The 27973-nt window shown below is 49.2% G+C and overlaps 2 protein-coding genes across 3 annotated transcripts in view; one reads left to right on the top strand and one right to left on the bottom strand.

Annotated features, from left to right (window-relative positions):
- ZNF410 (zinc finger protein 410) overlaps window positions 1-375 on the bottom strand; it is a 273798-nt gene extending 273423 nt beyond the window's left edge. Inside the window, exon 1 of one of the 2 annotated variants that reach the window (XM_086937465.1) lies at window positions 65-375. In XM_086937465.1, the coding sequence (XP_086793591.1) occupies window positions 65-157 (93 nt within the window). In that variant the 5' untranslated portion in view covers window positions 158-375. The remainder of the gene's footprint in view (window positions 1-64) is intronic. The other variant, XM_086937466.1, reaches the window with a different exon arrangement.
- MRPL17 (mitochondrial ribosomal protein L17) lies at window positions 316-27973 on the top strand. Its single transcript, XM_086937467.1, has 3 exons — window positions 316-682; window positions 24974-25042; window positions 27622-27973. The coding sequence occupies exons 1-3, from the start codon at window positions 509-511 to the stop codon at window positions 27913-27915; spliced, it is 537 nt and encodes a 178-aa protein (XP_086793593.1). The 5' UTR covers window positions 316-508; the 3' UTR covers window positions 27916-27973.

Below are 27973 nucleotides of genomic sequence, written 5' to 3'. Positions count from 1 at the left end.
TAAATAATAGTTTTAAGCACAGTCTGTATTCAATACCTAGAAAGGTTGCTATCGTGCTACTCACCCTCCAGAAATGGTGTTGCCACCTGTCCGGTTTCACCCCTAATAGTTCAGGTCTGTGCTGTCCCGTCCTTGTCAGAGGGAGCACTTCCCCCATTGGAATCTACAGTGCGTTCAGGTCTGGAAAAAGTGGATGCAGCATTTTTAGGGTCTGTAACGAACAATAGCCGGTTTGTAGTTCATTGCAGGTATCCACTGCCGCCTACCTCTACCACTTCAGGCAGCGGCACTAATAAATCGCTTCCGCCCCGCACAGTTTAACTTCCGGCAACAACAACATCAACCACCTCTTCCGCTCGGCACGCTTGACTACCAGCAATAAGTCCAAACGATTTCCAATCTGTACAGTTCACTTCCGGTGGCATCGGTCACCTCTATTCTGCAGCTCTGGACACATTGACGCTCGGCCGCGTTACCTCTCTCATCCCACGCACCGATTCCGGGCGCCATGCGGCTCTTTCCTGCTCTATGGATTTCCCATGGCCGCGTCGCTCGCCGCATGGGGCAGGGGCCCCGCTCGCGCCTGGACCTGCTGCGGAACCTGCTGACGGCGCTGGTGCGGCACGAGCGCATACAGACGACCTGGGCTCGCGCCGACGAGCTGCGCTTCTACGCCGAGAGGGTGAGCACGCGACTGGGGCTGACCGATGGAAGCGGGCGCGGGGGGGGGGGGTATCGATGTGCCACACCGTAAAGTGATTAGTGAAGACCAAACTTGGGCTCGGTAAAACTTCATTGACCGGAGAATCGGTCCCTGCCACATGGTGGCAGACCTCGCCAACGTATGGCCTGAGTTGGGTCAAGGAATGTCTGTTGAAAGGTTCCTAAGCCACTGCTTCTGTTGAGAAGTATGTTCTGGCTTGCTTCTAGTGCCGCTGTTTAGTGTTCGATCGTCACGATGCAGGGCTGGCTTTCATGGCTGGCGGTGGTTGGTGTCACAATCATGCTTCCTGGGCTCTCCACCCTCTTCTGCCCACCCCCCCCCTCACACCTTCCCCCCCCTCACACCTTCTTCCCCCCCCCCACCTTCTTCCCCCCCCCCCTCACACCTTCTTCCCCCCCCCTCACACCTTCTTCCCCCCTCACACACCTTCTTCCCCCCCCTCACACCCCTTCTCCCCCCTCACACCCCTTCTCCCCCCTCACACCCCTTCTTCCCCCCTCACACCTTCTTCCCCCCCTCACACCTTCTTCCCCCCCTCACACCTTCTTCCCCCCCTCACACCTTCCCCCCCTCACACCTTCTTCCCCCCCCTCACACCTTCTTCCCCCCCTCACACCTTCTTCCCCCCCCTCACACCTTCTTCCCCCCCTCACACCTTCTCCCCCCCCCCTCACACCTTCTCCCCCCCCCCTCACACCTTCTTCCCCCCCCCCTCACACCTTCTTCCCCCCCCCCCTTTCTTCTCCATTCACTACCACCCTCCAACAGTGCCTTCTCATATTCTCTCCATTGCCCTTGTTTCACATATATTTGATCTGTTGTAACGCTCTGGTTGGGGTTAGCTTTAATAATAAGAATGTATTTATATGCAAACAAACTTTTTTTTTGTTAGCAATATTAAGAATGGATAATGAGAGACTAGAGTTAAAAAAAACAAAAAAACGTCCCAACCTATACTATGCAGTTTGCTTGCAACTCTTTGATGGCAGTTCATAAATCACTGAATTTGAATTTGTTTATTGCACAGTTAATAAAAACTCACAATTTTACACAAAGATTAAAATAAATTTAAAAGTCAGTCAGTCAGTCAAATTAACTTTATTCGATTTGTTAAAATCATACAAAGTACATAAAAACAGTATTATTTACAATTTAAAAAGGAATTAAACAATTTCATTTATGAGCAAGTTAATGAGACGAAAAATCAGTACGTTAAAATGTTTTAAAAAACACATTATGTACATCAGATTTCCAAATTCAAAGTCTTTTGACTATGTAAAACTTTTCCTAGCGAAAAGGATGTTGCACATAAATAAAGTCTCGAAGAGTGTGATTGGTTAAGTGGATCTTCCTGTTGATCGCTGCTATTGTTAGTTGTAGTTCTTGTAGTTATAAGGTAATTGCAGGATCTATGTTCCCCTGATTTAATTAATTTTCACTCAGCAGTCTTAATACTTTTATTAAGGGTCATTTGAGACGGTTACCTTTGTCCCAGTGCGGTTGGTTTTTCGCGTACTTGTTCTGTTTCATTTAATTTTTTGGCCACTATTTCGAAATATTTAACTGTTCTACAGTTTAACTGGGTTTCGTTGGGGTCGAAGCAGAGCATTACTGCTTGCCTACATGATCTTACACCCTTCTGGTTCCATAGGGGCCGGAGCATTGACCGCCTTATATCCTCAAAAGCTTTACAGATGCATATAATATGTATAAGGTCCTCCGTTGCAGATTGGCAAAGGCGACATGTGTTAGACGGATCGGGCCTTTTCCAAGGTTCCAGGTGATGTGCTATGGGTATGTTGCCTAAGCGCATGTTTAAGAACTTGCTTTTTATTTTTATTTTTTGTGTAAGGCCCCTTAATAGATATTCTTGTGGCTTGATGGCTCCGTACCCTTCGAGCACTACCCATCCGTGTGCTCTCCTGGTCAGATTGGCTCTATCCTCGAGTGAGGAGACCAGTTTTGTGACCTTTGTCACCGTTTTCTTAAAAGTCCCAAAGTCCGTACTTGTTTCCCAGAGCGTATTTAATCCCAGGCTCTCCAATGAGTTTATTAAGTAGGCCCTTGCTGGGGAGATTTCTTTGGCGTGAAGCTCGGTCCATAGGTTCGCATTTAGCGATCCCTGCTCCGATTCTTTGGTTTTGCGCCAACTTTTTACATATTGTCCTTTCCTCTCCACCGATTGTTTCAATAGTCCGAATTCAAGACGAATTTGGGCAGGCGAGGAGTTTTTTGGGAGATGGAAAATTGCCCTATATGCATGACTGATGGTTTTGTCCAGGGTGCTTGCGTCATTACCCCGCATTGATTCGCTGCCGTAGGAGAGCATTGGCAGTAGGCGAGCTTTTATTACCTGTAGAAGTGGCGCTAGTGTCCTGTCGGGAAGGACTTTCTGCAAGAGTCTTATTGATATTTGAAAGGTCATGCCCTTCCTGCGAATGGCATCTAGTTGGTGCTTGGAGGAGCTGTTGCCCTCTATTATGACTCCTAGATATTTGTAAGAGGCTACCAGTTCTAGTCTTTGTCCAGATACCATGCGGGCTTCTGTTTTTTATTGTAGTTCATCGGCATGACCTTGGTTTTGTCCAGGTTAATTGTTAAGGAGTTTGCTTTGGAAAATGTATTTGTTTTATCTAGAAGGTTTTGAAGGCCGATGGGAGACCGGCTGATAAGGACCAGGTCGTCTGCGTAAAGCAGATTAGGTCGTCTGCGTAAAGCAGATTTGAGAGCGTGATATTTCTTAGCCGGGGTGCGTGTGATGTGACTGTTTCTAACTCTTCAGGAAGATCCGCAAGGAAGAGGTTGAACAGTGTTGGTGCTAGGACGCAGCCCTGCTTTGTAAATGTAAATGTATAGGCATTTATATAGCGCACTACTTACCCGGAGGGTCCCAAGGCGCTTCGACCGCTGCGAAACCCTTCCTGGCTTCCCTGAGAGATGGTCCCTTAATGGGTATCTCCAGGGTGAGACCAGGCATCCCCGGCGGTCTGGTGGGGCCGTTAGTGAAGATGAGGCAAGCTAATGCCCAGAGTTGCCGAGTGTGATCGCTGATCAGAGTGGGCACCGAGGCGAGAGAATTATCGAGTCCGCTGACCCTGGTCCAGAAACCTACCGCGCCGGGAATCGAACCCTGGTCCCGGGCCGTCCTCTGCTCTCGGGTCTGCCGCCTCTAACCAGTGAGCCACACTACTTCAGGCCTTTGCTGGTCTTTATTTTCCTCGATAGATGTGTACCAGATCCCAGTTTTATTTGGAGCCGTGTATCGGTATGCAGCATTTCCAGCTGCTGTAGAAGGGGGCCAGGGATTCCCCATGAGCTCAGCTTCCGCCATAGTTTGTGTCGATCTACATGGTCGAATGCGGCACTGTAGTCAATGAAACATACAAACAGAGAGCTTTTTGCCGTTTTTGCTGCGTCGGACAGTAGGGTTAATGCCATGATGTTGGTTAGGGTTCCCTGACCCGTCCGAAAGCCCGTCTGAGTAGCTGGGATGATGTTCTCTTTTGTTGCCCATGTTATTAGATCCTTCAAAATGAGGCTTGCGTAGTACTTCGCTTCTACATCTAACAGGGCAATCAACCGGTAGCTGCTTGGGTCGATCCGTGCGCCTTTTTTTATAGATTGGGCTTATTATCGAGCCTCTCTAAGATGCTGGTATTTTTCCTATTTCCCTTGCTTCATAGAATATTGGGATCAATGTGGAGCACCAAAAGGCCGGATCCTGTTTATATAATATAGGAGGGATCCCGTTTGGTCCTGGCGCCCCCTCAAGTTTTCCCTTTGAAATTTGTTTGAGGATCGTGTCTGTTGTTTCTTGGAGCGATAGTCCGGGTTCTGTTTTTTACTAGAATCGACTATCTTGCAGGTGGCATCGTTCACTGCTAGAATGTGCGGCCCAGTTGTTTCCATGTTTGATGCTTGGTTTTCTTTTTTGGCTTGAATATCATTTTTTCCTGGTTGGAGGGAAGCTCCCTTTTCCGAGTTTGTCCCCTCGGCTTTCTTTTTTGCGGGATCAGTTGTGTTAAAGTGAGTTGTTAAGTAGTTGGCCCAAACCGATTCCGGTATTTCAGAAGTAATACCTCTGTGGTTTGGCTGTTGGAGCCTGTGAATCATCTTCCAAAAGCTAGAGCTGTTCTTCTGCTTTGAGTTGTGTAAAATCTTTGCCCATAGATCTTAGTTCAGTTCCCGCTTCCTTTGCCAAGTTTTCTTTTGTAGCAGTGCCTTTGACCTACGTAACTGCAGTTGAATTTCCGGGTTATTTGGAGCTTGCCGGAGCTGTTTGAGGATCCTCTTTATTTCGAGCTTGATATTTTTTATTTCTACTGTTGTTACTTTGCCAAACGTATACCTAGTAGTGTTCCCTTTTTGGTCTGTCTTCCTTATGGCATGTTTTTCTCCTAGTACCGTTGTAAATTTTTCCCATAAGGTAATGGGGTTGTCTGGTGTATTGTGTGTTTCCTGTATTATTGTTTTTGCACTGTTTGTAAGAGTTTCTATGTCCGAGATCTTGCATCGTATTCGTTTATAGTCGGTAGTATGTTCTGTGCACATACTTCTGATTTCGATTGCTTCGTTCTTGCAGGTTAGTGCTAGGTTGGCTTCTAGCGGCAAGTGGTCGCTCTGGGCTCTGTCGCCTATCTTAAAATGTTGTACATTATCATACAACCGGAGTGTAACTAGAATAAAGTCTAAATAGGATGATGCCAATGACGAATGAAATGTTGGTACTAGAGGAATGTCCTCTTTGAAACGGCCGTTAAGGGCGCGCAGGTTCAGTTTCTCTAGAGATTTTAATAGCCTGGATGCAGTGTTGCTGTGTTTGTAACTGTGGGGATTTTTTTTGAGGAGGAATTTTCCATACTGTCCATTTCTTGCGTCATCTCATCGGTTGTCGGTTCACCGAATAACTGGAGGTTGAAGTCGCCTCCCACTAGTATGTTTTCTGTTTCTTCGTCCTCCGTGAGTCTTGTTAGTTCTCGGACTAATTCATTTGACCCAGACAGCTTTTTCTTGGGATGAATGTAGGTGTTGACTAAAGGTAGCTGTTGACTTTCCTGAATTTTTCCTATTGTGATTGATATCGCCTGAATTGCATTCAGCGGAGTAAGGTTTGTAGTTAGTAATTTAATTTCTCCTATTACTGGTATTGAGGTGAAGATTGCCAGGCCGCCGGAGCAGCGGCCATAATGGGATTCTTTGCGGGCCGGGTGTGTCCAAGCTGTAAATCCTTGCAGAGTTATTTCATTGGGCTCCCATGTTTCCTGGAGGAGAATCAGATCGAAAGATTGCAGGTAGTTCAGTGTTTCAGGATCCTCCAATTTGTCTCCTAAGCCGTTTATATTCCAACTACAAATTTTAAATTTGTCTTTTCTTTTGTTGGGACCTGCAATTTTGTCCACTATAACTGGCTTGATTTGTCAGTTTGTGGCCCTTCCGATTATTGTCCGAGTAATTGTTTCTTTGAAGGAGTCTGTTCGTTGGAACGTTGGAGTTTGTGGTTTCCTATGATGTTTTTCCCGTTCTGGGGAGTAGCTTCGTGCTCCTTTGAGTACTGATGTAGCTAATAGAGGTCGTTTTTCCTTCCGGTCTTCGAGTAGTAGAGTGTACTATATTAGGATTGTAATTTATGAACAGCAAGCAACAAAATAATCCCTGACCAAAGTAGTAACAAACTGAGCTATCCACATAAAATACAGTTCTGTAATCTGCATGGCACACCTTCTTTGCACAGGCATTTTAATCTTCTACGCTACTTTATGATGAGTCAGACTGCCACTGGACACCGCTCCATCTTCTCCAGTAGAAACATTGATCATCAGAGTTATGTTGACCTATATATTGTTGCCTGAAAACTGCTGGGCACAAAAGGAACTCTGCAGCAGGTGCTTTTAAAACCTTAAGTTATTTCTAACATAGTGCCCCTGAGCACTGCACCAGGTACGGCTGCACCAGTTGTACCGCACTAAAACCAGCCCACCAGCCCTGGCACAGTGTGTGGTGATTTCACCAGGGTGTGTTAAATGTATTTCCCTAGTTCTTAATGTTGGTAAAACTACAATTTTATCCATGTCCTTTTGTGATCTTCGTTTCTTGTTCAGAGATTTAACTAAGAATATGAACTGTTCATCTTTTGATTTCTTAGTCATCTAAGTACCATATTTGTCACCTAGCCCTCTATGGTGCTTTGTCCTTCCTTATTACTTTCGCTATTGTAGAACAGATATTTCATCCTATCCATGTTATAGGTTCCATGTTATGCACTTTAGTCCTTACCTACATACGTGCATAAAACGCACAGGAATCTCGCAGGGAGAATATGTGTTCTAAAGGCTAAGTTGCAAACCAGGAGGTTCATTTCCACTTAACCAACATTTCTGATCTTTGGAATATAATTTTTACTTGTTGTGCCTCATTTCTTATATCTTTTTAGGGTTGCTACTTTATCTGTCCTACCTTTGTGTTGTATTTGGGCCACAACATGATTACGTGGTGTGAGAAGTTGGCCTGATATATGCTGCCACTAATTAAAGTGGGCACCTTGCACCAGTCCAAATAACCCTTATGATGATTTAAGAGGTCAAATATAACCTTAGAAAAGCTAGCCAAGTGGTAGCTGTGGAGAGTAGCCTTCAGGCTTAGTCTTGAAGGAATGTTAAGCATATTTTACCAGAATGCAACCTTATAGTATTGGTTAAATGAAACGAGAACCACACAGTAGTTGTAAAAATATGTACTTATGAATATAACACTATCTAGTATGACACAGTATCTCCTGCATGGAGATAATCACAAAGCACACAATACTTAAGCACAGAAATGGTAATAAATTGCACTAATTCACAGTGGGCCCCAGGGGGGGACCAAACCATATACTGAAATAGTGGTATAAGAACCACGACTCAAGTCAAGACGGTGTCTAGAGGACGTACAATCACTGGGGACCAAGGAACCACTCTTGGTGAGTAAGTAGGGACCCCACGGAATGTAAATGTAAATGTATAGGCATTTATATAGCGCACTACTTACCCGGAGGGTCCCAAGGCGCTTCGACCGCTGCGAAACCCTTCCTGGCTTCCCTGAGAGATGGTCCCTTAATGGGTATCTCCAGGGTGAGACCAGGCATCCCCGGCGGTCTGGTGGGGCCGTTAGTGAAGATGAGGCAAGCTATTGCCCAGAGTTGCCGAGTGTGATCGCTGATCAGAGTGGGCACCGAGGCGAGAGAATTATAGAGTCCGCTGACCCTGGTCCAGAAACCTGCCGCGCCGGGAATCGAACCCTGGTCCCGGGCCGTCCTCTGCTCTCGGGTCTGCCGCCTCTAACCAGTGAGCCACACTACTTCACGGAGGACGGGTGCAGTATGGGAACACAACTGCATGCTCGGTACAATTCTATGGGAAAGTCTTGGTTGAAGTTTTAGAGTTAAAGGACCCTTCCCAGTGGACTTCAGAGAAACCCAGTGGAAGATGGAAGGTTGAAGAGCCACCCACCCGTTGATACTGTGGTACCCAAGTTACCTATCCCAGGGAAGCTGGGTGCATAAGTCTGAAGACACCTGACCCAGCAGCCTCTTATCACCTTGTGTTCCGAAGTGGTCAGCGCATGTTGTTTGATGGTACCCATGAGTGTACTCAGGACAGCTGCTCTATTCTGGGTGAATGGGGGCATCCTGCCCGGATCTAGGCTGCCTGCCACCCACTGAGTGAAACGTTGAAGCTGACCCGCCGAATAATAATTCTCCATATCCTGTACCGCCAGTCCCCCTTCCCCCCCTTCCTCTTTCGCCCTGCGCGATGTGGCCAGCACCACTCTGTGCCTGCTGGGTCCCCATATAAAAGCGTCCAGAAGAGAGTCGAGGGATCGGAACCACGCCCTAGGGATCCACACTGGGAGTGCAGTAAAAAATATAACAGACGAGGCAATGCCACCATTTTTAGTAAGGATAAGAGCCCCGCCACTGACAGGGGCAGCGTCTCCCAAAACGCCATACTGCCCTTAACCCCTTCCATGCTCAGCTCGTCATGCAGCACAGTGCTCGTGTGCTCATGATGAGCCGAGCTTGTCATGACCACACCCGTTTTCATTGTGGTCCAGCACAGATGGGGAATCTAGCACACAGCGATGTGGTTAAGCGACCGAAGAGCCCCCCTTCCATTTCCCTCCTGAACATTCGAGAGATCATGGTACACTTTAACCCCCAGATATCTAAAGCAGCGGGGTTCCCACTGGAGGTTCCCCAGGCCCGCAGGTGGCAAGGCCACCACCACCATCTGGAAGAGTCGCGACTTCTGCCAGTTGACACAAAGCCCAGAAAGAGCTCCAAATTTGTCCATCATATGCCGGGCTCCCTCCAGCGCCCCACCTGAGTCCTTTAGGAAAACGAGCAAATCATGCGCATACAATGTGATATGGTGTGTTTGCTCCGCTAGACGAATGCCCTCATATGGTGCCCCTAATCGTGCCATGCACGCCAGCGGTTCTACTGCCAGCGCGAACAGCAGGGGGGAAAGGGGACACCCCTGTCGCGTACCCCTCTCCACCCCGTACTGTGGGGAAATGGTGCGGCCCGTCCGTACTTGCGCCACTGGGTCCATATATAGTATTTGAACCCACTGGATAAAGTACTGCCCCAGCCCCCTCCGTGCCAGAACTGCGTACAAGTATTCCCACTCCAGGCTATCAAATGCTTTCTCGATATCGATAGCAAAGATCGCCCCCTCCTGCGCCTCTGCTGCTCCCTGCTGCAGCACTGTAAACAGCCTCCTAATGTTCAGGGTGGTATTTCTGTTGGGGATGAAATCACCTTGATCGGAATGCACTAAAGACGTCATGTGTGGTAACAACCTGCTAGCCAATATCTTACTGAGAATTTTAAAATCAAGGTTTAGCATCGACAGTGGGCGGTAGGCTGAGCACTCAGTTGGGTCCTTGCCCGGCTTAAGCAGAGGTATCATTACCGCCTCCCTCGTTGTGGGCGGCAACCTCCTACTCTCCCATGTAGCTGCGTATAATTCCACTTGTCTGGGAGCCAGCTCTACCAGATATGTGGCATAGAATTCCTGGGGCAGGCCGTCTGCCCGGATTCTTCCCCCGCGCCATCGCTTTCACTGCCCCCCTGATTTCCTGCACCGTAATTGCCGCTCCTAGCCCCTCCGCTTCCTCCACCGCTAAGGAATGGAGAGGCAGGGGCGCCAAGTATCCTGCTATACTGTCCATATCACGGTTGCCCATGCTTTTATACATGCGGGCGTAATACTCCCTAAACCGGCCACTAATGTCCTCCTGCGTACATAAAAGACGTCCTCCCTGGTCGTGAATAGTCAGTATAGGACTGCCCCGTCTGGATGGGTCAGCGAGCCGTGCCAGCAGTCTCCCATCTTTGTCCCACTTGTCGTGCGTCCTGTCCATGTACTTCTGGTAATCAAAGCACCGTAGACGCTCTGCTTGCACTGCCACCTCCTCCTTAGCTATTTTAAACAACAAGGGGACCCCAATAAGTATCGGCGAGGGACCTCGGGGAGCTTAGTTATATGTACACAACAGTGGTCCCTTGCAGGGAGAGGAATAAAATGAGAATGAATATAGACTCAGTCAGTTCTATATTAGTGAAGACGTGCCCAGCCAGGCAGAGGTCCTCAAAATTTATATTTAAATATAGATTTACAAAACACAATAACACCTTCAACATTTCACGTGCGTGCGGCACAAGCCTGTACCAACCCACGACAATACAAAGACAAAAACATACACAAAAGGGATTATAAGGCAAAGTCAGCAGTCTCTGTAAATTTCCAAATTGTTAGCAGAGAATTACTCATGGGTACCATTACATAGTTATGTATAGAAGATTCCACAGGTATATGGTACACAGTAGGTCGACGACGTTTCGGACCCCCTTACTAAATGATGGGGTCCATCATCAGGACAAAACAGTGGTTGCCTTTTTTGTTACTAGCCTCTTTAGCCAGGGGGCATATGGAAGGAGCTCATATAAGAGCGCGCAGGCACGAAATTAGGTCGGGAGCGAATTAAAATTTCGGTCCAATGGATTTCCAGGAATTGATTTATTGCGAGTGTCCAGGGGCGGGGAGGGAGAGTATTCCGATTCCGCATGAACCTTGGACGCCGGAAAATGCCGGAAGCGCCGTATCGCGCTGGGGTCCTGGACCAGGATTGCCGGATCAGTCGGCACGAATGGATTTCCTGGTTTCTATATTCATTCTCATTTTATTCCTCTCCCTGCAAGGGACCACTGTTGTGTACATATAACCTCCTCCTTAGCTGCCATGAGTTCCTGCCTCAGTTCCGGGTGCTCCGGCCTTCTCCTCTCTACTGCCCTGAGTACCCCGTCCGCTCTCTCCAAGTCAGCTGTGAGAGTCCTGTGGACTCCTATATAAGCACGCATTGCAGCTCCCCCTAATCAGTCTTGAAGGCCTCCCATTCCGTGATTCTGGAGTCCGTGGTGCCCGCACTGTCAGTCAAATATTGTATGATGTGTTCCCTAGTCTCCCACTGGAATACCTGATCCTCAAGCGCTTCCAGTTTAGGGCGCCACATAGGGATGGGCTGCAAAATCCTACCTCCCCTGTATCGTAACATTAGTGGATTATGGTCCAAGACCGTCCTAGTGAGGTACTCTGTCCCCCCCCGTCTGGGTGTAGAGGCTCAGTGTGCTCAGGAATGTGTCCAAGCGGACGTGTAACTCGTGAGTGTGGGATAAATGTGAGTAGTCCCTATCTGTCGGATGCGCCCTGCGCCACACATCCACCAGCCCCCTACAGGCCTGCCCTAAACGCTCTAGCCACCACATGCACCGGGGAATCTCTAAGCTGTGGGTGCGATAGATCCATGTCAATATCTGCAATACAATTAAAATCTCCCCCTATAAGAACCGCCCCTGTCATGTACGGTGCCAGCACCCCCGACAGTTGCTCCAAGAATCTAACATGATCCACATTCGGGCCGTATACATTGACTAGGGTAACATCCTGCCCATCCAACCTGCCGGAGACTATCACATACCTACCCTCCGGATCAACTTTGTGCTCTATTGGGTGAAAGGGGACCCCCGCCCGCACCCAGATCAGCACCCCCGAGCAAATGCTGAATATGAAGTGTAAAACGCCTGCCCTCTCCGGCGCCTGTGCAGAGCCTCTGCTTCTTTATCTAGTATGTGGGTTTCTTGGAGCTTCGCTATTTGCACCCCCCTCCTGTTCAGCTGTGAGAATATTTTATACCTCTTACTCATAGAATTCATGCCCCTAACATTCCACAACATTTTGCTAAAGGCGGCCTGTGTCTGCTGCATGAGTGCACATGTTCACCTCCTTGCTAGGCCCCAGGCCTAGCATCTCTTCACGTAGCCTGCCAATAACTCTTACCTCACACCAAGACATGCCCCCCCGTCAACTGCAGCATCCCTCCCCATGACCCAAACTACTAGCCCCTCCCAAACATTACAATAACCGTCCCAACACCCTCTCCCCAGGACAAGTGAAAACAGTTCCCCCATCCAAACTACACCCTTTAGTGCTCAAACAACCCAAGTTCAGAGGTGACGATCAGGCCAAAGTCCACCGAGAGGTTGCCTTCCTCTCCGCCCCGCCCCCGGATCCCCCTGGTCAACAGATCACAAATAAGCACCAGGGAACCCCCTCAAACGTAAGGTAGCAGTACATTACCATCAGTCTCCATTTTCCTGCCCCCAAGCACAGTTCTGAAAGTACCTGCTTGCGCCGCCCACCTCACCCCAGGTCGTCCGCTGATCGGGGAGTTACATGCGGGAGGATCTGGCTAGCATCTCCCACCAAACTCAAGCTGGTCTCTGAGTACGTGTCTCTCTGGTCTTCCCCAGCAAACGGTGCTGATTCCTGGATTCCCGATGTACTCAAGGAGGCCACTGCTGCAATCACACTGGCCTTAGCTTGACTGGCCTCCTCCGCTGTCGGATGGATCTTTGCTGCAGCCCCCTGCCATGGGAGGTCGGCAAACTTCTGTTTGCAGGCCCCTCCTCTCCACGCTGGTGCCCCCGGGAATTTTGGCCTTCAATCCAACCCCATACATCCTGGGGGGTGGTAAAGAAGGTGGTTCCTCCATTATGTACGATGCGCAACTTGGCTGGAAAATCCATAGAATAGGGCACCCCCATTTGGCGCAGCTTCCGTTTAACTGCTGTGAAGGATGCTCTTTGCTACTGAACCTCCCGGGAGAAGTCAGGGAAGATCCGTACTACGCTGTTCTCCATTTTAAGCTGCCCTTTAAGCCGCGCCTGGCCAAGCACATAGTCCCTGTCCTTACAGAACAAGAGGCGGGCCACCGCCGGCCTCGGCTGCCTGCCAGGCTGGGGGACCCGGGCTGGCACCCTGTGCGCCCATTCCAGCGCAAAGAATGGGGACAGCCCTTCCCCCGCCACTTCCGTACGCAGCCATCGCTCGAGGTACTCCACCATATTGTTCCCTTCGACCTTCTCCGGCAGACCCGTGACTCGAATGTTATTCATGCGGGCCCTATTTTCCACATCCTCTGCCGGTTGGTTCAGAACTTGCTCCCGTTTCTCGATGGCCGTGAGTTTGCTGGCCGTCTCCGCGACCGGTGTTCCCAGGCCCGCTATCTCTGCCTCTGTGGCCGTGACGCGATCCGCCAGTTTCCGGTGATCCGCTCGAAGGAGGCCCAGATCTTCCCTGCGGGTGTCAATTTTAGATTTCAACCGCTTGCCGGGAGCGTTCTATGGACTGCAGAATGTCCTGAAGGGAAGGGTCGCCCTGGGGCGGCATGGTCCCCGTCCACGACGTAGTGTCTCCGCAGTCCTCACCCGCTCCCTCCTGAGTCTCTCATTTTCCCGCCGCTTGGTGGTCCGGCCCATTGCGACCGCAGGTCCAGTAATCAGTGCTCCCCACACACACTAGAGCGGGGCAAAGGTGAGTGTAGGCATCCCCTGCCCGCTTGCGGTGTTCAATCTGGTTGATACCACCCCTTGGACACCTCGTCACTACTTCTCCGGTGCAGTGCGCCCACCACTCCACTCTACAGACGCCTATCTCTACCGGCCTACCGTCGCTCCTCCCCTGCGATGGCCGGTACTTTTGTCCTCCGCCGCCCTGCTCCCCAAGCTTTGCCTGCTCCGCAGGCCGTCCCAGAACCACACGAGACTGACCCCCAGCAGGCCCCCCGTCTTGTATACACCTCCGTCTCCCGGCGTATCAGTCCACCACCAGCCTCTCCGTACCTCTTCTGCCCCCTGTGTCCCTGGGGTCCGTGGGCCGCCCGGTGACCACGCAAGGCAGTCCATACTCCGGCCCACCTTCTTGTGTGCGCCTCAAGCCTGAAGCGCCGCAACCGTCGGATCGCTCCTCCCGCAGGGCTCTCCCAGTCGCCTTCCGCTCTGGGGCCTCCTAGCCTATGCCTCTCATGTCAATCTGGTGCACACTGTAGAGCCCCGCGCCCTGCTCTGTGCCGCACTGCCTCTGCCCTCTGCTGGCCACATACCAGCTCGCTCTCCCTCAAGGTGCTCAATCAGTATAGGGGGGGGGGCCAACCGCTTCTGTGATCACCCCGTCATGTCTGCCCCACCAGATGAGTTGAATCTCCTCCGCAGCCTCTCTCCCGTGCGGGAGCACCCACCGCACTGCAGGTCCCAGGGCTCTCCACAGTACTTCCCCGCACCTCCTCCTCACCGGCACCAGGGCAGGCTTTTCCTGACGCTGCCGTCGCTCGCCGTACTTTCAGGTCAGGAGCCCCGGGCGTTCGACTGTCACTGGCGTCCCCTCCGGGGCAGTCACAGCAATGTGGCCGCCATTTTAAACGGCCCACTGCCGCCGAGCGCCCAGTCCGCCAGGTCCCTTCTGAGTGCCCCTACCTCTTCAGCAGCAGTTCCGGCCTCCACTGCCCCTCTGGGCACTGTTCCAGCCATCCTGTTTTAGTGGTGCCGTACCGCACCCAAGCCGGCATCACCTCGCTCCAGGCTCACTCACGAACGAGCATCCACCATTTTGCGCTGTTCGTGGACTCGCTGCCAAAGTCTGTTTTCTGTCACAGGGGAGGGCTAGTTGCTCCCCTCAGATCTCGTCCAGGATCCTCAAAGGTTCCGACCCCTTCAGGGCAAGTCGTCACTCCCGGGGCTCGCCTGCAGCGGTCCAGATGGGCCCGGAGAAGGGATCACCGACGGGAGCTCGGATTCAGGCTCCCATCTCCATCGGTGTCAAGCCACGCCCGTTGACTTGAAGGAATGTTAAGCCTATTTTACCAGAATGCAACCTTATGGTATTGGTTAAATGAAAGGAGAACCACACAGTAGTTATAAAAATATGTATTTATGAATATAACACTATCTAGTATGACACAGTATCTCCTGCATGGAGATAATCACAAAGCACACAATACTTAAGCACAGAAATGATAGTAAATTGCACTAATGTACAGTGGGCCCCAGGGGGGACCAAACCATATACTAAAATAGTGGTGCAAGAACCACGACTCAAGTCAAGACTGTGTCTAGAGGACGTACAATCGCTGGGACCCAAGGAACCACCCTTGGTGAGTAAGTCGGGACCCCACGGAGGACGGGTGCAGTATGGTAACACAACTGCATGCTCTGTACAATTCTATGGGAAAGTCTTGGTTGAAGTTTTAGAGTTAAAGGACCCTTCCCAGTGGACTTCAAAGAAACCCAGTGGAAGATGGAAGGTTGAAGAGCCACCCACCCGTTGATACCGTGGTACCCAGGTTACCTATCCCAGGGAAGCTGGGTGCATAAGTCGGAAGTGGTGTTGGAAACTGCCATCGAACCCAATGGAGAACTTCGAAGAAGAGCCTCTGCTGGAAGGAAGAAGAGTGTCTGTTGGAATCCAAAGGCGGATTCTTGTCGAACAGTACCTGAAAGCAGAGGGGACAGTCTGGGCCACTCAGGAGTGGCCAGGGGCTCGGTAGACGAATGCCCACCAATGTTGGTGCTTCTAGTGGGTTGATGGAGTCCTTGACTCTGCAGCTACAGGGACCAGGAGAAGTCAAGGATGACCAGGAGCGAGATACAAGCTGTCCCAGGATGGATGTAGAGTGCTGAGGGGTCGATGTCTGGCGGGAGCACCAACAACAACAAGCCTTGGCAATGGCATCCCATGCAGAAGGTCGAGGATGTGAATGGTTCGGACTAGCAAGGTCCAGGGGACTCATGACAGCAAGGGAAGTCAGGGCAGGCCTGGAGCAACCAGGGGAGCCCAAGAAAAGCACAGTTGACCCTCAATTGGACTCACAGGCTGGAGGCACAGGAGTCTCGAGAGGACCTCGAACAATATCTCCAAACAGCCCACGGAGCACTCAAGGAGGCCGAAGTTCCTAGTAAGAAATGGTGCCAGATGATGGGGCTACTCGGAGCCCAATGCACTTGTTTGGGAAACGCCAACAAGCACATGCACTTGCAAATGTATGCGGTGCACAGGGGTTCGGGTATTGCAGCCCTCCCACGAGGGACTCTGACCTCAAACTTGGTGAGAGGGCAGCTCCGACCTTGAGGGATGTAGAAACCCACCTCCTGTGTTGCTGGAGTCTTCGGAGTCTGTAGGATCTCTGGATCAGCAGACCAGACATCAGTGTTGTGGTGCTTGCGAATGGAGGGGAGTGACTCCTTTACTCCAGGGGAGTGTCCAGACAGTCGAAGTTCAGTGGTTTTTGGTTCAGAATCTTGTACACATCGAATCTAAGGTCCTACATACAGGTAAGCCCTTTTGTACCCACAGGAGAGGGTTGGACAGATTCAAGGGACCCTACCAAGGGAGGGTCTGGACAGTGGGGGAGTTACTCCCATGTCCTTTGTCCAGTTTCACACCAGAGCAGCAGCCAGCCGCTCCCAGGACTAGTTTGAACTGGACTATGCACAGTGACACCAAATGTGCCCCTCATGCAGACGTTCGGTTGCTGGCAAGCGCACACACGCAGCCCTAATGCACTAAATACTGTCTAGGAGGTAGTCGCACCTCCCTGTGACGGGATGCCTTTTGTTCTACCTTCCCCTGCTCGAGCTTGGCTCAGCAGCAGAGGGCAGAAATGTCTCTGGTCTGCAGCAACCATTTTGTGCTGCCTGGGACTAAAAGGCCGTTACCGGGAACACCAGGGACCCAACTAAGCTCACTTCTGAGGGGTGGAATCGTACCTTCCACACCGGTTACTGCTGCGGGGGTATGATTCCAACATGTTTGACACCAAATATGATCAGGTTTGTTTCAGATGTTTTAGAGTTGGTCATTACGCGGTCGCATAATGCCACTCTATATGTTGTAAATGGCTGCTTCACTGACAACCCGGGAGAATGGGCTCTGTAGGCTGCAGAGGTGTCCTGCTCATCCAGTGGCACCATCTCACTGAGAACCCTGCCTTCAGGATTGTTAACTCCTGCTATACGGGTGATTTATAGGTTTTAAGTGCAGTGACCCTTTAGATATAGTAAACCTATATCTTAAGTAAGTGGTGCATGCACCAACTTACCCAGGCTGCAATGGTAGGTCTGTAGTTCCATTTTGCATGGCCTCTCATGGGTGGCACAATACATGCTTTAGCCCCTGGTGGTCATCTTGAGTACTTATTCCGTGGGTACATGGGTACCATATACTAGGGACTGACAAGGGTACCCCAGTATCCAATCCGGAGTGTACCTAAGTACATAACCGTGTAGGGTGTAAGCAGATACACTGGGGTCCTGATTAGCAGGATCCCAGTCAGACTAATCAAAAACCAGCTTGGCACCTGTCAAAAAGTGGGGTACCCAAGTAGAAGCATCCTACCTTCCTACACGTTTGTACTAGACTCTCTGTTCTGTGTTCCTTCTCCAGGGTTTCGAACTCCAGCATTACCAGTTAGAGTTGCGAACTCATGGAGCAAGGATCTGCAAGACGTGGACTCCTCTGGATGAATAAACGTACTACTAAAAGACCCCGACCTGTTTTGCCTATTTAATGTGTAAAAGACTCACTTCACAATCTGCTTAAAAAAAACCTACACAAGCACCAATATGTGAATGTTTACCCCATGAAGCGTACACATTCCGAGGACAGGTTGCTATGTTGACCTTTGTTCTGTCATATTATTTGGTCAGTATATTATCCTCTAGTTATTGGTTGAGAAATATTTCTATGTAAGCAAGAGGATAAGGGACACAAATAGCGTTTAAGAAGAGGTGCAGGGCTTTTTTCAGATGATGATGCCATTGTAACTAATTTGTGAAGACCATTCATGATCCACGTCATAGCAAGGTAAAAGGTGGATTTTCTCTCATTGAGTTGAGCCTAGCTTCTTATTGGATGGAGTATCCGCTGCTTATATTTAGGCTCTAGATCTCAAATACGTATTTGGTTACTACGAACTTCTACACTCCCAACAACCTCTCCCAACACTGCGCAAAAGAGACCCACAACAAAGGGGCAACACTGGACGCCATCATCGCCCGGCAGGATGCAATCTCTATTGACCACATCCTCCCGGTAGATTGGTCAGACCACCACCTAATCCTATTTCAACTCTCGCAACAGATCCAATCTCATCCCCCCATCGCAGTCCCACCCCCCCCCCCCCCCCCACATGGTCCAGGAACCTATCACAAATAAACACAACCGAACTAGATGAAAGAATAGCCTCCTTCCTGCCTATTTCCACAGAAGGACTCTCAGCTACTGAACTCACCTCACACTACAACACTACTATGTCCGACATCCTAAATCAATTGGCACCCCTGAAACAAAAAAAAACGAGGAACATCCCATCGAGAACCTGGTTTAACAAAGATATCAACGAGGAAAGGAGGCTTCTCAGAGCCACAGAACGTCACTGGAGAAAGAACCCCTCCTCTACCCGGCGCGAAGAACTCAGGGCAACTAGAAGAAGGTACAAAAATCACAACGAAAAAACTAACTTCTTCTCCAATGCGCTTGACTAGGCAAAGAACAGACCTAGAGAACTCTTTGACATCATCAAACAACAAACATCCAAACCATCCATTGCCCTTACCCAACCCTCCAAAGCTCTGTATGATAACTTCGTCACGTTTTTTCAATAAAAAAAGAGCCAAGATCGAACTATCTCTTGACGTCAGCCCTCACACGACCGTCAACATCGACCCAACAGCAACTGAGACCACCTCTACAGGCCCCGCCTCGATCACCGGGGCCTCCTTCGACCTCGTTCATGAAGCCGAGATACTGAACCTTATCTCATCCTCCAAACCCTCTTCCCACAACCTCGACCCCATCCCCACCTCAAATTCACCCTTGCACCTCTCTGGTGTGAAATCATCAACCGATCCCTAAAAACTGGCACCATCCCGGACTGCCTCAAAGTCGGCCAGGTTACTCCCCTTCTGAAGAAACAAGGTTTAGACTCCAACGACCTAAACAACTTCAGACCAGTCTCAAGTCTGCCCTTCCTATCGAAAATCCTAGAAAAATGTGCATTAAACCAACCATCAGGCTTCAGAAAAGGCTACAGCACCGAAACCGCAATCCTGAACATCGTAGATGACATCCGCAACTCACTCGATTCGGATCAGTGTTGCCTACTCATCTTCCTAGACCTGTCAGCGGCCTTTGACACGGTTGACCACAAGCTACTGATCAAGGCCCTCAAGGAACGAGTAGGTGCAAACGATGTGGTCCTGAAATGGTCCGACTCCTTCTTTCAGAACCGCTTCCAAAGAGTCAAAATAAAATCCTTCACCTCCGACCCTCTCCCCGTGACAGAGGGGTCCCCAAAGGATCCGTTCTCTCCCCTCAACTGTTCAACATATATATATGGTACCCCTCACCATCATACTGAAGAAAGCCAACATCCCCTTCCACCTCTACGCAGACGACACACAGATCTACATAGAAACAACCTCCTTTAATGGCATTCTAAGGCTCATCAACACTCTCATAGAAATCCAAGACTGGCTAGGGACGAATCACCTCAAACTCAACCAAGGAAAGACCGAGATCCTACTCCTCTCCAACAAAGACGACAACCCCCAAATCACCGAATGGGTGAAAGCTATTGACGCTCTCAAAGGTAATCTCACCCTGACAAACTCAGTAAAATCACTCGGAATCACTCTTGACCGCAAACTGTCAATGACGAACCACATTAAGAATTCCGCAAAGAGCGCCTTCTTTAGTCTGAAGCTCCTCAACAACATCAAACCACACATCCCCCAGAGGGATCTCCAACAAGCCACCCAAGCACTGGTGCTGTCCAGACTGGACTATGGGATCGCAACCCTATCCGTCACAGCCCTATCCCACCTTGCGCCACTGAAAACCACTCTCCATGCAGCCGCCAGAATGGTCTCTGGTGCAAAATAATTTGACCACATATCGCCCGCACTCAAAGATTTATAATGGCTCCCAGTGGAAATTCGTGCCAGCTTCAGAACGGCCTGTCTTACGCACAAAGCTTTGCACACAGGGAAACCGGAATACTTAGCCTCCAAGCTCAAGAAAGCGGGTCAATCCAGAAACCTCAGAAGCTCAAACTCACTACTACTCATCCCCCTGAAACACGGAAACAAAAAACCCCAAACCGCTCTTTTGCTGGCAAAGCCCCACAAATCTGGAGCTCCATCCCAGTGGACATCAGAACCAACCTCTCCTTCCCAGATTTCAAGAGCCGCCTAAAAATCCTCTACCTCAATCGCGCATTCCCGAACTCTACCTCAGCAGCTCACCCTGACTACCTCAAAGACACTACCTCAATCACGCCTCTCACGCGCCAAAGAAGTTTGTTAATCCCTGATCTTGTATGAATCTTTTTGTGCTGTACTACTCCTCACTTGTTCCCTCCAGATCGAATGTTAAGCGCTACGATACCCTCGGGTCTGGCCAGCGCTATAGAGAACTCCAAAAATAAAAAATAATTATGTAGTGGTGTACAAGCTCACTTTGAGCTTTTCATCAAAAAACAGAGTGTGATTTTATTTGTGGAGACATCAAAATGCCTTTTTATTCAAACCAGCATAAACAAATGCCTGTTATGATTCTCCTTGAAAATCCCTAAGTTTAGAATGATTGGTGATGCTCATTGTATTGTTGGTTGGAGCGATGGGAGAAGGTAATTGCACCACTGGATGCAGAGATGGGTGGTTGTCCTTGTATAGGCTGGGAAAATTGGAGTCAGTGGTACTTTTATCACAGTCCAGAAGATGTGGGAGATTTACAGTATCACATGCTCGGTGGTCTTTGCCTTAGATGCAGTAACAATATGTGAGAAGCATTGTCCTGAGAGAGGACTGGGAAGGATCATTTTTGCAGCATATAGAAAGAAGTACGGGTAGGGCTATTGTACTGCAGGCAAGAAGAATGGGGGAAGGGTGTATCACAGATGGAAATATTGGAGGAGTGTGATCCTAGCGTAGGTGGGAGGAAAGGGCAAAGGTCATTACACCCCAGAAGGATAGAATGTAGTGTCATTGCCCCACTGGTATGAGGAATGGAGTAGAATCATTGTACTACACAAAGGAAGATTGGAGAAAGGTAATTATTCTACATGTGGGAGGGAGGCCATTGAACAGCAACTGAGAATACGAGATAGGGCTATTGTCGCTGTGCTTCCGCAGTAGAGGGTCATTGTATCACTATTGAGGAGAAGGGTTGTAATGCAAACAGACAGAATTCAATCAAGACATTTGTAGAGCGTGCTACTCACCTGTGAGTGTCTCAAGGCGATGGGGGGGATGCTGCTACTGCTCGAATAGCCAGGTCTTGAGTAGCCTCCTGAAGGTCAGTAGGTGCTTTGGTCTGCCGTAGGAGGATGGGGAGGGTGTTCCAGGACATGGCGGCGAGGTAGGAGAACGATCTGCCACCGGTGGTCGCTCTTTGGATGCGGGTGACGAGGGCGATGTCGGCGGGGCTGGCTGTTTGGAGTGTACAAGGTGACTCGTCTGAGGTATGCTGGTCTGGTGTTGTGGAGTGCCTTGTGTGCTTGGGTGAGGAGCTTGAAGGTGATCCTCTTGTTGACGGGAAGCCAGTGGAGGTCTCACAGGTGGGTTGTAATGTGGCTGAGGCGAGGGAGGTCGAGGATCGGGCTTGCAGAGGCATTCTGTATGCGTTGCAGTTGTTTCAGCAGTTTGGCCGGGGCTTCCGCATAGAGGGCGTTTCTGTAGTCCAGCCTGCTGCTGACGAGGGCCTGGGTGACCGTTCTTCTTGTGACAGTGGGGATCCAACTGTAGATCTTTCGGAGCATGCGGAGGGTGTTGAAACAGGAGGATGAGATGGGGTTGACTTGCTTGGTCATGGGAGTGTTGAATCGAGGATGAATCCCAGGTTGCGTGCATGGTCGGTGGGTGTGGGTGCTGCTCCCAGGGCAGTCGGCCACCAGGAGTCGTCCCAGGCTGAGGGGGTGGAGCCGAGGATGAGGACCTCCGTTTTGTCCGAGTTAAGTTTCTGGCGGCTGTTCTTCATCCATTCTGCGACTTTTTCATTCCTTCGTGGAGGTTGGTTTTGGCGGTGAGAGGGTCCTTGGTGAGGGAGAGGATCAGTTGTGTGTCGTCGGCGTAGGAGATGATTTTGAGGTCAGGCAGTCTGGCGACGTGGGTGAGCAGGGCCATGTAGATGTTGAATAATGTCGGGCTGAGGGATGATCCTTGGGGTACGCCGCAGATTTTGATCTTGAAGGCTTCGGATCGGAAGAGGGGGAGGCGGACACTCTGTGTTCTGCAGAAGAGGAAGGAGGTGGTCCAGTGCTTTGCCTCTGACTCCTACGTCGTGGAGGCGAGTGCATAGGGTGCAGTGGCAGACCGCGTCGAAGGCGGCTGACAGGTCCAGGAGGATGAGGGCCGCAGTTTCGCTGTTGTCCAGCAGGGCCCTGATGTCATCGGTGGCGGCGATGAGGGCCGTTCCAGTGCTGTAGTTGCTGAGGAACCCGGACTGGCACGGGTCCAGGATGATGTTCTCCTTGAGGTAGCGGGTCAGCTGTTTGCTGACTGTTTTCTCGATGACCTTTGCTGGTAACGGTAGCATGGAGATAAGCAGGAAGTTCTTGAGGTCTCTCGGTCTGCCTTGCGTTTCTTGGGGAAGGCGTTGATCTCGGCATGTGGTGAGGGCACGGTTCTGACGGGGTGCCGGAGTGGATGGTGCTCATGATTTTGATGGTGTCGTCGTTTGTTAGTCCAGGTGAGCAGGGGGTAGCTGTGGATGGTGGCCGTGGGGTCTGGTGTGTTGTTGGCTGCCGTGGTGGTCTGGTTGTCCAAGCTTTCGTGGATGTCTGCAATCTTGCGGTGGAAGAAGGAGGCAAGGGAGTTGCACAGGTCTTTCGATGGTGGGATGTCGTTGGTGTTGGAGCTGGGGTTGGAAAGTTCCTTCACAATGTTGAAGAGCTCTTTGCTGTTGTGTGCATTGTTGTCGAGGCGGTCCTTGAAGGAGGGCTTTTTGGCGGATCTTATGAGATGATGGTGTTGGCGCATGGCGTTCTTGTGGGCTGCTTGGTTCTCTGGTCTCTGTTTGTGGCACCATTTCTTCTCCAGTTTTCAGCAGTTTTGTTTGGATGTCTGGAGGTACGCGGTGAACCAGCAGGCAGTCTTGTTGGTGCGTCTGTTGGCGGGATTCTTCAGTGGGGCGAGGTTGTTAGACGCTAGATCGACGACTGCGCCGAGGTTGCTGGGGTCGGGGTCGGTGGGGTTTGTGGGTGGGCTTCAGGTGAGGGCGGTGTTCAGCTGGTCTTCTGTGATTTTGCTCCAGTTGCGGCAGGGGATCTGTTGGGTGCAGTGGTGCGTGGTGGATTTTCAGAAGATGAAGTGGATGCAGCGAGAGAACAACGCAAACACAAGATGATGGACGGAGCACTGAATTGTTTCGAACTTTCACCCCAATCGCAGACCAGGGTTGAATCCATCATCGTTCTTTAGCTCCCTTCGCTACTCCAGTTCAGACACAGCCATATGCAAATAAGTCTTGACGTTGTTCCTCATGGGAACAGTCCTGTCCGAACTGCCAAGCCAGTACTTCCATGGACTGGAAACAAGCATCATGTGACCGGTTTTGGGGTAACACCCCTCATCAGCCAGGCTAGCTTGAATACAGTGGCAAAGTCAGCAAGGGATCCACGTCTGGGCATACCCTGCCAACTTATGGCGAACAAAATAAACACAAGGAGATGATGGACGGAGCACTGAAACTTTTCATACACTCACCCCCAGTCATAGATCTGGGTTGGATCTATCATCTTTCTTTAGCTCACTTTGCCACCCTTGTTCAGTCCCAGCCATGTGCAAATCACACTTGACCCTGTTCCTCATGGGAACAGTCCAGCCCGAACTACCAAGCCAGGTCTTTACTGAACCGCAAACAAGCATCCTGGAAAAGGTTTCAGGGTAACCCCCCCTCATCAGCCAGGCTAGCTTGCATCCAGTGGCGAAGTGAGCTAAAGAACCATGATGGATTCAACCCAGATCTGTGACTGGGGGTGAGTGTCTGAAAAGTTTCAGCACTCTGGCCATCTCTTTGTGTTTGTTTTGTTGGCCCTTAGTTAGCAGGGTATGCCCAGACATGGGTCCCTTGCTCACTTTGCCAAGGGATTCAAGCTAGCCTGGCTGATGAGGGTTGTTACCCTGAAACTGGCCCCAGGATGCTTTTTGCCGGTCCAGGGAAAACCTGGCTTGGCAGTTCGGGCTGGACTCTTCACATGAGGCACAGGGTCAAGACTGATTTGCATGTAGCTGGGTCTGAACTGGGATGGCGAAGTGAGCTGAAGAACAATGATGGATTCAAGCCAGATCTGTGACTGGGGTGAGTGTCTGAAAAGTTTCAGCGCTCTGTCCATCATCTCGTGTTTGCAGAATTAGAAAGAGTCATTGTCACAAGTGTGATGCATGGTGGCAAGTCATTTTAGCACAGGTAAAAAGAACAGAAGTGGCTCACTGTACTACAGGCGTTAATAAATGTTAAGGGGCTACATTAAAAAAAAAACAGGTAGGGATTATCTCACAGGTGGGAAGAATTGGGAAGGGTCATGCTCCCACAAGTGGCAGAGGGTCATTCAGCGGAAAATAGAATGGAGAAGAGAGGGGAACAATAGTCCTAGCACCACACATCAGTATATTAGGAGATTAGGGAGATGGAGAGCATTTATATTTTACCACCATTTGTAGAGTTAGGCCTCATGGTAACAATAGTGTGTTTATCTACTGTGGGTGACAATTAAAAATGATAAAACATCTGCGTTGGTGCTATTTGCTGTCACAGACAAATGTATGAGCTTACCCCCTTCAAGGAGCACAGCATTGACTAATCTGTTTTATTATAGATAGTTGAATATGGAAAGAAAGGAGACACAGATGAGAAAGCTATGAGGATGGCTGACTTCTGGCTTACGGTAAGAGTGCTATTTTAGGCAGTGAACCTTGAGGGAAAAATTTCCCACAGTAAACCCCAATACACGTCTTTTAAAATCTTTTTTTTTTTTTTTGAGATGTAAGAAAGAAAATAATAAAATGACGACATACAGCACAGTTCTCCAACTAGATAATGCAGAATATAAGTATCAAAATCAACTCAATCGCCCAAAATAAACTCATGTATTTTATATTTTGGTATCTCCCTTTTACACCATACATTATTTACAATTGCCAATGTTGTTGAAATATTTTTTCAGTGCAAAATGATAATTCAGCTTGCTCGTATATTGTTTAAACATTTTGTTTTAGCATAGCCTTATGCACTGTTTAAAAAAAAAAAGTCATAGTTTTTTAATAGTCAAAGTTTCATGGAATCTGAGATCTTGATTTCTCAGTTGCTGTTTCTAAACAATGTTTCACAGAACATAAGACGGTGAAAAGCTAGAGTGGCTTCTACATTTGTTTTTAAACACTCTGCAGTGTTCAGACAGTGTATGTGAACTGCATTGAACCATTCTTAAATGGAGAGTAACTTCAATCCAGGGATTGCTGGTGTAGGGTCCTATTACAAAATCAAGACTACTAGTCGCAGAATATAAAGAGAAATCTTGCATTGGATGAGTTTCTCACACATGGACCCGAGAAACGCGAGTTTAAGATTAAGGATTGGCAGCTGGTCATTGATCTTTATAGCTGAGCCTTTTGTGCAAGACCATTGCCACAACATCTTAAGCCAGCACTCATGTTTTGGAAAGACCAATGACTTCCAAATTTTTATCCCAGCTAAAGAGTCGGCAAAGTGGAGAAGTGTGGCTCACTGGTTAGAGCAGGCAGACCCTGAAGCAGAGGTCAGACCCGGGACCAGGGTTCAATTCCCGACGCGGCAGGGTCTTGAGCTCAAATGTCCATGGACTCGATAATTCTCGCTTCGGTGCCTGACCTAATCATGGGTTCACACTCTGCAACTCTGGGCAATAAGCTTGCTTAATCTCCACAACGGCCCCCCGCGGCGGGATGCCTGGCTTTCACCTTGGGGATGCCCTGTAGGGGCTATCTCACAGGGAAAAGCCAGGACGGGTTCCCAAGGCAAGCGCGGAGATACCCCTCCGGGGGTCGATTCAGGCGCTATATAAGAAACATAATAATAATAATAATCATCTGGTCCAGTGATTCTTCATCTCATTGATGTCAAGGAGCAGAGCCATTGATGCTGACGTTGTAAAGCCATACACACTTGATGTTGGCATCATCGCTCCTTAATGCTTCCAGCAATAAGAGAGTGAGTGGCCACACCCAGATAATATAAAGAATGTCACTGACTGTTGAGACCTCTAACAGCACAATTCGTAACAGAGCTCAGCTGAGAAGTGAGATGCACGCTTCCCATGCTAATGAGCAGCTGTCCTTATTGAGAACCCACACGATCATGACTGCCCCTAGCTCACACAATAGCAGACATGGCAAAGAGTTTGTTTTCATTAAAGAAAAATATAGATTTTGCCCCTCCGAGAGGGAAAAAAATAGCAGGTTTGTGAGTGTAACGATTCAAGATTCCACTTGACTGTACTGTCAGTGCCAGTAATGCTATTCCCAGCCAACTCCTTCTAAATGAAGGGGTTGTTTTGAGTTTGCTGTCTTTCCTATGGTAGTTATCCGGGAAGGAGATCATCAGATAGATTGCTCTACTGACCTGGCTCACATACTTGCACTAAGGTTTTGGTTGCTACCTCGCAGGCACCTTAATTCTCTAGTGCCCTGATTGAGAACTTGACCGTCTACCAAGCTTCCAGTGCCACACCTGTCTAAGAAGCATTGTATTTTCATATTTTTTATATTATTTTAACCACAGCACCCCATAGTCTTTTATACCCTTCTTTCAAAGCTTTTGATTTTTTTTGCCACGTCCTTAGCGCCTCAGGCTTGTTAAATGCAAAACTATAATTAAATATTCTTTCATGGAATGGAGAATTATTGGTTGTCCTATTTCACCCTTTCCTCCATCAGCTATCCTCCATGACCGTAAGACGGGTTTTCGGACAAAGTGCTTGTTTACATTTGCCAAGTAAATGTATGGCAAATATACTGTAATCAATGCATGCTCCATGGGGCTTTGACTCACTCCTTCACCCACTAGCTTCTTTGGCTCAGGAACCTGCAGTCATTGTCGTGAGACTTTCACTCACACCTTAGATCAGCCAACAGAAGAGTTTTAGTCTCACCTGCTTTTGGGTTTATCTTCCCCCCCTCCATTAGAATGCACAAGGAACTATTATACATCTAAAAAGTACATTCCTTTTAATGTTTGGTTCTAATCGTTTTACATGAAAGCAGGGGTTTTTTATTGCATTCAAGCACGAACATTAAAGATACTGTCTTTGCCAGTGCGTGTTATCGTTTTGCTGTGGATTTAACCTTGTGACACTAGAGATGTATGGAAGACATTGTTAGATCTTCTGGGAAATCCCTGCATACTGGCGAAGTGGAATGATTGACCCAAATGTGCCAAGTTATTTGAGTAGAAAAAAAACTGCATTCATTCTTGTCTTCTGTGTTTTAGGAAAAGGATCTGATCCATAAGCTCTTCAAGATGCTAGCTCCACGCTATGCCTCGGATCACAGCAACTACACCAACATGTACCAAATTCCCAATCGGGAGAACCTGGACCGGGCTAAAATGGCAGTGATTGAGTATAAAGGAAATCCGTACCCACCCCTTATTGTCAAAAAAAGAGACAGTGAGAAGACTTTACTGAACCAGCTCTTGAAGGGCTACCGTGAGGACAGACGGAAAATTGCTCTGGAGGCAGAAATCCAGGCAAGACAGCAAACCGACATAGGAACTTCTGTTTAATTTATGATCTAGACAAAACCTGTTTATTGCAGTCCAGAATAAATCTATGGAGACTGTG

This window comes from Lissotriton vulgaris, chromosome 9 (genome assembly GCF_964263255.1).
Source record: "Lissotriton vulgaris chromosome 9, aLisVul1.2, whole genome shotgun sequence".
Lineage (NCBI taxonomy): Eukaryota > Metazoa > Chordata > Amphibia > Caudata > Salamandridae > Lissotriton > Lissotriton vulgaris.
The sequence above is the reverse complement of the archived record's forward strand: the minus strand, read 5'-3'. Positions and strand labels throughout refer to the sequence as shown.